Source organism: Vombatus ursinus, unplaced genomic scaffold, assembly GCF_900497805.2.
Source record: "Vombatus ursinus unplaced genomic scaffold, bare-nosed wombat genome assembly UNPS02014777.1, whole genome shotgun sequence".
Lineage (NCBI taxonomy): Eukaryota > Metazoa > Chordata > Mammalia > Diprotodontia > Vombatidae > Vombatus > Vombatus ursinus.
In genome coordinates, this window is record NW_020954555.1 from 2,549,299 (window position 1) to 2,559,309 (window position 10,011).

The 10,011-nt window shown below is 48.4% G+C and overlaps 1 protein-coding gene across 2 annotated transcripts in view; it reads right to left on the reverse strand.

Moving 5' to 3' along the window:
• Positions 1-192: 192 nt before the first annotated feature.
• FCN3 (ficolin 3) overlaps positions 193-10,011 on the reverse strand; it is a 10,558-nt gene continuing 739 nt past the window's right edge. The window contains exons 2-8 of one of the 2 annotated variants that reach the window (XM_027864940.1): positions 7,413-7,517; positions 7,205-7,249; positions 6,344-6,379; positions 5,588-5,715; positions 4,753-4,882; positions 2,069-2,203; positions 193-1,172 (exon numbers count right to left, since the gene is read on the reverse strand). In XM_027864940.1, the coding sequence (XP_027720741.1) occupies positions 931-1,172; positions 2,069-2,203; positions 4,753-4,882; positions 5,588-5,715; positions 6,344-6,379; positions 7,205-7,249; positions 7,413-7,517 (821 nt within the window). In that variant the 3' untranslated portion in view covers positions 193-930. The remainder of the gene's footprint in view (positions 1,173-2,068; positions 2,204-4,752; positions 4,883-5,587; positions 5,716-6,343; positions 6,380-7,204; positions 7,250-7,412; positions 7,518-10,011) is intronic. The other variant, XM_027864941.1, reaches the window with a different exon arrangement.

Below are 10,011 nucleotides of genomic sequence, written 5' to 3' on the forward strand. Positions count from 1 at the left end.
TCTATCTATCTATCTATCTATCTATCTATCTATCTATCTATCTCTGTGTTCACAGGCTCCAGATTAGAACTTTTGCTCTAGAGCATGTTGTGGGGGGGTGTGGTGAGGCAAGAGGGATAGGTACCAAAGGGAGGAGAGTGATTTTTTTTTTAGAGTGATTCTTTTGAATGCTAACATTTGAGGGAGGCCAGGAAGGCTTAACAATGATTTTATTTTATTGTTTTTTATCAGAGGGCATTGTAGTTGGTACATCTATCTAGGGGCCATAGCTAAGTTCGCTGCTGGACTCAGGGAGGTAGAAGGTCTTAAAGGAGCCAGAAATCCCAAGAAACAGAATGAGGGATTCAGATAACATTAGAACCAGAAACCCCTTAGAAATGAGAATGTTAGAGTCAGAAGGAACCTTAAATGTAGACTGTTAGAACTGGTAAGAGACTTAGAACATAGAATGTTTGAGAAGGGTGACCCCTTTCTCCCATTGCTGAGCTCAGAACCTTCATTCTGAGGAAGGACCCAAATAGCCTTCATCCTCTGGACCTCCCCATCATGCCCGAGCATGTGAATGGCTCTCCCTACCCACCACCTCATCTTGCTTTGTCAGTTTCCTTTATATAATGTCTTCTTCCATTAGAATATAAGCCCCTTGAGGTCCAGGATTTTTGCTTGTATTTGTATCCCCAGTGCCTGGCACATAGTAAGTGATCAATAAAAGCTTGTTGACTTAACTTAGAGCTGAGACTTTAGAACAGACTATTAGAATATAAAATATTAGAGATGTTAGCACCCTACAAATACAGAATGTCAAAATGAGGAGGGACTTTAGAACTTAAAAGAAGTCAGTGTTAGAGGGATCTTAGAGAGATCTGCAGAAGGGAAATGGCTTGCTAAGCTTAGGTCACATGGGATGCTGTAGTACCACCCCCCAGGTGCCTAACGGAGCATCATTAAGGTTCGACGGTAGGGGTGGCCCACTCCTAGCCCAGTGGCCCAGTCAATGCCATACTTGTATGCCCCAGCCTTAGTACTTGCATAGCGTCCATTGAGGTTGGATTTATAGCAGTTTGCATACCACCAGGCCCCTTGCACCATGACTGCGCAATTGTCACTGTGGATGTCACTATCAGCATCATGGGTGGAGAAGGGCTTTCCACTATGATAAGTCAAGGAATCCCCTGGAGGGAGCAAATAAGAAAGAGAGCTTCCTCTGGCAGCCTGTCTTCCCTACTTCCCATTTCCTTCTCTGTTCCCTGGTCACCCCCTTCTAGCCAAACACAGGTACATAAAGAGAGGTAGTGTGGGATAATGGGCTAGGAGACAGGAGAACTGGGTTCTAATCCTGGCTGTAATGCTAATTTGCTATGTGATCTCAAGGAGGTGATTTCTCCAATCTGGGTCTCATTTTCTGAATCCAGAAAATGTGGGCTTTAATCAAAATGATGGTAGGATTTGAAGCACATAGAGGCCTCAGAGGTCAACTCCATTTTACAGATGAAACTGGGGCCCATTGAGGTTAAATGACATTATAAATATCAGGGTCAGAATTCAAACTGAGGTCCTCTGATTCCAGATCTAAGTTCTTTCCATGATGTCATACTGCCTGCTCTAGAAACTAGAATCTAAATTTTTTTTTGGTGAGGCAATTGGGGTTAAGTGACTTGCCCAGGGTCACATAGCTAGTGAGTATCAAATGTCTGAGGCCAGATTTGAACTCAGGTCCTCCTGACTCTAGGGCCAGTGCTCTACCCACTGTGCCATCTAGCTGCCCCAAGAATCTAAATTATTATAAGGAACTTTAGAGATCAATGAGTTTCACCTCTCCTCCCATCACTTTCTAAGGCCTCTCAGGCTCTTCAGTTCCCCAGCCCTTTCTGTGTAGCCATCTCTTCGTCCATCAAAACTAGGTGAAAAAGTTCTGCCATGGGTGACTTTAGAAGGGTCCATCCCCAAGGCACTAAGGAAGGCGGCACCCCATGCTCACTTCCTTCTTTTCAGTCCCTCCCCAATGGCCCTCCTCGTTCCTGGTTCCTCCTTCCAGAGGCCCCAGTTCCTTCTCCCCCTGCCAACCTACCCGCACTGCCCTTGAGGAACTTGTCAAGAACCAGCTGGTATTTGTTAGCCTCACTCAGGATCCTGAAGCCCTGGTAGTGGGCAAAGGTCTGGGTACCATTGAAGTCTTCCAGCTCCACTGGGAGTTCCCTGGGTGCTTCAGGGTGGGAAGAAGGCAGAGGTATAAAGAGGAATTCCTTCACCTCCAGCAAAAATAGGGTCAGATGTGACCTGTGGGTATGGTTGCCCCTGAAGAGGAGGCGAGGGCATGCCCTTGAATGCTAGCAGTTTAGGTTTAGTCCCAATTTTCTCCAAGCTAGTTAGGACTCTGGGGGAAACCAGATGGTCACCCAGCCCATTTCCACATTCCTGCCATAGCAAGGCTGCTAGTACCACAGTCATCTCCTTTCTCCTGAAGTATCACCCTAGCCACATTCCCCACAGCATTTTGTCTCATAGCATTGTGTAGTGGAAAAAACATTATATCAGGCTCAAATCCTGGCTTTTATTATCTGTGTGATCTTGAGCAAGTCATGTTCTCTGGGCCTCAGTTTCCTCATCTGTAAAATGAGACTGGACCTTCATCCAGCCTCTTCCCTCTCCAAACCATCTTTCAATCTGCTTCCCAGTTACTCCTCTCTTCAAAAAACCATTAGTGACTCCCCATTTCATACCAAGTAGAGTATAAATTCCTGATCCAGGTTTTTCACAACTTGGATCCCAGCTGCCTTGCCTCACTCTCTTCCCCTTCCTGCTATAATCAAAGTGGTCTTGGTTTTTTTTTTTTTTGAAGGCAACTGGGGTTAAGTGACTTGCCCGGGGTCACACAGCTAGTAAGTGTCAAGTGTTTTGTCTGAGGCCAGATTTGAACTCAAGTCCTCCTGACTAAAGGGCTGGTGCTCTGTCTACTGCGCTACCTCGCTGCCCCTCAAAGTGGGCTCATTCCTCAACACAACCTCAGAGAATCACAAAATCTTGGGGTTGGAAAGGACTTCAGAGAAAATCTAGTTCAACCTGTGCCTAAAATCCACCACAACATCCCCAACAAATGGTTAGCGAACCGTCCAAAGATGGGGACTCACTACCTCTGAGGGCAACTCATTCAACTTAAGGATATCTCTAATTATTAGCAAGATTTCCCCTGACATCCCCTGTTCCTCTGTAACTTCTGAGTTCTGACAAACAGAACCAGTGCAATCCCTCTTCCACTTGTCTCCCCCCTTCAAATAGTGGTTCTTCTCCAGGCCAAACATTCTGGGTTCCTTCAACTAATTCTCAAATGACCTAGGCTCAAGGCCCTTCCCTATCCTGGTTACCCACCTCTAGACACTCTTCCTTGCCCTTCTTAAACTACTACATTCAGTCCTGAACACAGTTCAGTTCCTGGTCTGACCAGGGCAGAATACAGAAAGATGATCATCTTCATTTTTCTGGAAGCTATGACCATCTTACTGGGGGCCTAAGGTTTTATTAATTTTCTTGTTTGCCACCTCATGGTACTGACTCCATTTCAGCTTGCAGTCCAATGAAACTCCCTGATCTCATCCTTAAAACACTCCTATCTAATTGTTCTTCTCCCACATGGTAATGATAAAAGTGATTTTTTGCACCCAAGTGTAAAACTTTACATTTATCCTTTTTGAATTTCATTTTATTCAGTTCAGCCCAATGCTCTAGTTTGTCGAGATCTTTTTGGATCCTGATCCTGACTCCCAGTGTGTTATTTGGTGTTAATGAAAATTTGATGAATCTTTCTCCAAGATAATGATAAAAATTTGAACCAGCCCAGGGCCAAGCAAAGGTCCCTGGGGTTTTCCACTGGAGAATGTCCTGAGGAATCATTAATGTCTGTTTGTCCTGCTTCCTGCCATCTCTGTGCCTAAGTGCTTGGAATGAATGAGAATTTGCCAATAGTGGGGAATAGTGAAAAATGTGCTGGATTTAGAGGCCTTGAATTCAAATTCTGGTTCTACTATTTACTACCTGAGACACCTTATGCAAGTCACCTTCCCTCCAAGGGCCTCAGTTTCCTCATCTGTAAAACCAGGGTGGCCCCTGAGGTGCCTTTCAGCTTTAGGTCTAGGATACCAGGATTTCTGTGTGGGAAGGTCTGTCCCAGCTCATGTGCCGGTTTCTCCATTGTTTCCACCCTAGATATGATGAAAGTGTTCTTCTCACACATCTCCCTGCACATTCCCCACAGCATTTTGCATGGTAGTATCCGTTATATCTGGAATCAGGTTCAAATCCTGGCTCATATTACCTGGGTGAATCTAAGCAAGTCATGTCCTCTGCACCTCAGTTTCCTCATCTGTAAAATGAGGGGACTGGACCAAGGACTAGAGCAAATAAGAAATTTTTTCATGTAGGGCAGAAATAATTGGTTCTAGGGAGGTAGCAGCTCTGCTAAGGTCTTTTGCAGATCGAAATCTATGGTACTACGACCTTTTGCTCTTATCTCATTTGCTCTTACAGCATCTCCTCCTCTCCCCACTCCCCATCCCCCACTGGACTGTAAGTCAACTCTTGAGGGCAAAAATTGCATCTTATTTCACTTCGTTTCCCCAGTTCCCAGCACAGTGCCCTGCACATAGTTGAGCTGAGTAAATATTTGGTGAATTGAGATCTGAGAAAGAGAAGCAAGCCTCAGAGAAGTGACTCTTGGGATGGCCAAGGTGCAGAAGGCCGTGGGCCTGAATCGCTTACCTTCACAGGTCAGCTGATATAGGTTCTCATTTCCAAGCCAGAATTCAGACTCCTTGCTCCCAAAGCCAGCTTTGTAGGATGCCCAGGGTCGGTAGAAATCCACAGAGCCATCCTGACGTCTCTGGAACACCTGGTGAGGGACCTAGGGGTCAAGGAACTGAGGACTCTGCCAGAAGAGAAAAGCTTCTCCCTCCCTGACCTCCAGGGGACCCAGTCCTTATTTCTTCAGAAAGGAGGTGGGGAGGAAGGACCGGCTTCAAGGCTGCTGAGTCTATTAAATCAGGGGAGGATTTGACATGAATCCCACGGAGAATTTTGGTCCAGACCTTTAGTAAATGTTTGTCATAAAAGATCTTGATGTAGATCTCAAAGTGAAATCAGAGGTTGAGGAAGCACTCTGTCCACTCGGCCACCTAGCTGCCCTATGCCTGGCACTACTGTAAACATTTCATCGGTGCTGGTTGATTGACTTAGCAATGGATTCTTTTTCACCCTCTCCACCTAATGAAAGCCTCCCTCCTTCATCCTCCAGGGACCTGCTTGGGTCCTAGCTCCTCCAGGCAGCCCCCTCCACCACTCATTACTTCCACCCACAGGCATCTCCTTCCGTGGAACTTTCATTGTTTGGGGGTGTTCTCTGTCCATTTCTTATGTGCCCATGTCTTGTGTCCCCAACTAGACTGTCAGCTTCCCCGAGGGCAGGGCTGGTGTCTGGGATTTCCGGTCTCATTCAGTGCCAGGCAGAATCCAACCAGCCAAGGCTTAGCCCCACTCTATGGGGCTCTACCGCCCTCTTGGGGCAACCCTGAGAGGTACAGGCCCAGGGCGCACTCACCAGCCAGCCCCCCTCAGCAGAGGCCATGTCACAGAAGACAGGCAAGACCTTGCCATTGGGCAGGCACAGCTGGTACCAGCCACTCAGGGACGCTCCTCGACTCTGCAGCTCCCTGCAGTCCTGGGGTCCTAGATGAGTCAGAAGGGCCAGCGCTGTGGTATTCCTTCCAGCTCCCTCTCCGACCAGTGTCCCTTTCCCCTTCCAATCCCTTGATCTCTTCATCCCCTGCCCCCCTCAGCCTCCCCAAGGCTCCCTGCAGCTCCTCCCCAGCCAGCCAGCACTAAACCCCTTCCCCAATTCCTTCCTCTTAGGGATTCCAGCAACCGGCCTCAGTACCTCCCCTTCTTAACAGTCCCCCCCCTCCAATCCCACCAGGGGCTCCTGATCTCTGTCTCACAGCAGAACCCTTGTTGCAACCCTGCCCAAAAACTACAATCCCAAGACTCTTATAAGACTCCCTTCTTGGCCTCCCGCTCAACCACTGGTGTTAGAACTGAGGCTGAGTTCAAGAGACTGTAGACACAGGATACCTGGGTCTCCAAACTGTGCCTCAGTTTCCCACCCCTCAGTGTGGAGGGTCTTGGACCTCAGAGGAGGAGAAATTTCAGGACACAGGGACACAGGACACAGCTAGGACCCAACTTTTCAGAAGTTCCAGGGAAAAAGGCACCCAGCCTAGGCTTGAAATGGTTGCCCTTTCCCCCAGTTGCCTGCCCCAAGAGCACTCAGAGATCAATCCTCTAGGGATCTCCTTACCTGCCTGGCACTGCTTCAACATGTCCATGGCATCTCCTGGCACCAGGGAAACAAGCCGTATGTTACCTCAGCGGACATGTCATTGGTCCCCTAGGCAATGGTCAGGATTGGGGGGAGGAGGTCTGTGAGGTTGGGGTGACCTGAGCAGTGGAGGAGACCTACCTGGGACCCCAGAAAAGTTGAGGTATTCAAGTGAGGAGAGTGGGAGGGCTCATCCAAACCTTGTTCCTCTCCCTAAAACCCCCAACTCTCAGAAATTCAACTTCTAGTGGGGGAAGAATCAAGTGTGTGGAGCAGTGGGGGAGGGGAGAAGACCCTAGCTTTGGAGTCAAAGAGAGCTGGGTTCAAATCCCACTTCTGATGCTTGCTACAGTCTCTGATTCTGAATTTCCTCATCAGCAAGAGAATAGTTGTATCGGTGAAGTGGAAAGAGTATTGGAGTTGGCTTCAGATTCAGGGAAGAACCAGGGTCAAGGACTGCTCCCAATCTTACCACTGTGGGACCACTTGGGGGAAGGTCTCTTTACTTCTCTGAGACTCAGTTTCCTCGAATGTAAAATGAGGTCAATCCCTGTAGTGATTAACTCAAAGGGCTGTTTTAAGAACAAGGTGAGATGGTCATGGAACAGGCCTGGCAGACCTTCGCACTGGCCGTGCAAACATCAGCTACCTTTCTGAGGAAAGGGTCTCGTAAACTGGAGCTCTTTGGTTGCTATTTGCGGAAGGGCAGAAGGACCTAGGAACTCCCCAGCCACGGGCTGCCTCTCTGCCTCAGATGCCCACTGAGCCAGAGAGGGGCAAACCCATGTGATTCCAGAGCAGAGAGATTGGGGAGCTCCGATGGAGAGAGGACTCACTCACCAGGTTCCCCCTTGGGTCCGACTTTCCCTGGTGGCCCTGGCAGTCCTGAAACAAGGTAACGATAGCAGCGTCCATGAGCCTGGCACCTCTCGGGACTGCCTAGCATCTCATCCTTCTGTCTCAGGACAGAGGGAGACCTCCCAAAAGTCCCAAACCCCACCTCTGTCAAAGAGAAACCTCCCCACCTCCCCCACTTCTCTTTTCTCACCTGTAGAGCCTGGTGCCCCCTTTTCCCCAGGGCTTCCAGCTGCCCCTGTGGGTCCTGGGCAGCCCTGCAGAACCATTATTTTGCTGGTATCCAAAACTTTGGGTTCTGTAGAAGGAAATTGACAACGAAATCATGGGGGGAGGGAAGCGAATGGAGGGCAGGTCGGTCAACTGCTGGCACCTAGGTGATGACAGTTAGGTGGTGTTGAATCTAGAGCCAGGAAGACCAGAGTTCAAATTTGGCCTCAGTCACAACTAACCCTGTGACCCTGAGCAAGTCATTTCACCTCTGCCTGCCTCCGTTTTCTCATCTGTAAAATGGGGAAAATAATGGTACTTACCTCCCAGGATCAAATGAGATAATATTTGTAAAGTGCTATATAACTGCTAGCTTTATTATTATTAATTATATATTATATATTTTAATTATATATTATATATTACATATTTTAATTATACCTCCACAACCTTTCATACTCATCTACTCCTGACCTATCACATCACACATGGCCACTTCCCCAATTTAGGCCCTTGTCACCTCTGTCCTAGCGAGCCCCAAAACAGCTCTTGCTGCCCCTCAGCCTTTCCCCTCTCTACACTGTCCTTCACCCAGATTGGCAAATTCTTTGTGGGCAGATCTTACCTTATCACATCCCTCCTTGAGAGACATTCTATGGCTCCTCAGTGCCCTGAAATTACTTTGTATTCATTGTATCCCTGAGTGAAACATTGTCTCTGTGAGGGTAGGGACCATTTCATTGAGTCTTTGTATTCCCAGCAACTCCTACAGTATCAGGCACACAGTAGGCTCTTCAATAGGCTTCTCATTTGCCACCTCCAGGGTTAAAGCCCCTTCACCTGGCATTCAAGGCCTACCACAATCAGACACTGACTTATTTCCCAAGCCTCCCTTCACATATTATCTGCTTCAACCCAAGTGGACCACTTGTCCCTGTTTCTCTGCCTTTGGGTGCCCTGTCCTCCATTCCTGGGACACCCTGCTAAAGCAGTGTTGCCTAATAAAGAGAGCCTTGGGTCTAGACTTGGTCCTAGGAGCTGCTTTATACCCAAACTCTGCTACTTACTGGATGCAGTCAGGTGGCACAGTGGGTAGAGCATTGGGCCTAGAGTCAGGAAGATCTGAATTCAAATCTGGCCTCAGACACTGACTATCTTTGCCACCCTAGGCAAGTCACTTCACCTCAGTTCCTCATCTATAAAATGGGACACAGTGAAGAAAGAAATGGCAAACCACTCCAGTATCTTTGCCAAGAAAAACCCCACAGAGTCAAACACAACCCAACAACAACTAACTACTACTGGGTTGTCCCTGGACAAGTCACTTGGCCCCTCTAGGATTGAGATGATCTCTACTGTTTGACATCCTACCCACCCTTCAAACCCCAGCTCAAATCTTCCTCCTTCCAAGGGGGAAGGGGAAGGAGTTAAGAAGAACAGAAGGGGAAGAGGTGGGAATTGAGGAGAGCCAGGTGTCCGGCTGAGTAGGGAGGGTCCACGGAGGGGCCTGGGGGAGATGCAAGGAGCCCTGGGAGCAGGCTGAGGATAGGGTCAAATGCACTGGTCTTCCCAGCTTAGGGGCTTTCCCCAGGAGCCTCCTCCCTTCCTGAGCCTGCCAGATTCCAGGGGCTCAAGGTTCTTGCCTGCTGAGCCCAGCACAGAGTTTTTCTTTTTTGCGTCCAGGCCTGATGTTATTGAATAAAAAAGATCTAAGCTGAAGGAGGCCAGGATGTCCAAAACTGAATTCACCTTCCCCCCAAAACTTTCCCTTCTTCTTGTTGAGGAGACCACCATCCTCCCAGTCACCCAGGCTCACAGCCTAGATATTAGCCTCACCTCTTTCAATCCCTCATATCCAATCTGTTGCTGAGGCCTATGGATTTTACCTATGTGACATCTCTCACATATATCCCCTTCTCTCCTCTGACACTGGTGCTCCCTTGGTGCTAGGCCTCATCACCTCCTGCTTGGACTATTGCAATAGCCTGCTGGAAGCAGGGCGGTGGGGGGGGGGGGGGCCCTTTGCCTCAAGTGTCTCCCTGCTCTAATCCACCTTACACTTAGCTGCCAGTGACATTCCTTAAAGAGCACGTCTCACATTACCCTATTACCCAATCAACCCACTTGGTTCCTTGTCACCTCAAGGATCAAATAGGATCTCCACTGGCTTTCAAAGCCCGGCATAACCTGCCTCCCCCACCTTTCTGGTCTTCTTACACCTTACAAGTGAGGCACTAATTCATCCCAGTTTCCCTGTGTACTCTTTGATCTAGCAACACAGTCTCCTGGCTGCTCCTTGAACAAGGTACTTCAATCTCCTAACACCGGGCATTTTCTTCAGCTGTTCTCCATGCCTGGAACCCTCTCCTTCCTCATCTCTGTAGGTACCTAATGTTTATTGAAGAATGGCTAGGTGGTGCAGTGGATAGAATGCTGGCCCTGCAGTCAAGAGGACCTGAGTTCAAATTAGGCCTCAGACACTTATTAGAGGTGTGCCGTTGGTCAAGTCATTTAACCCTGTTTACCTCAGTTTCCTTATCTGTAAAATGAGCTGCAGAAGGAAATGGCAAACTGATCCAGTG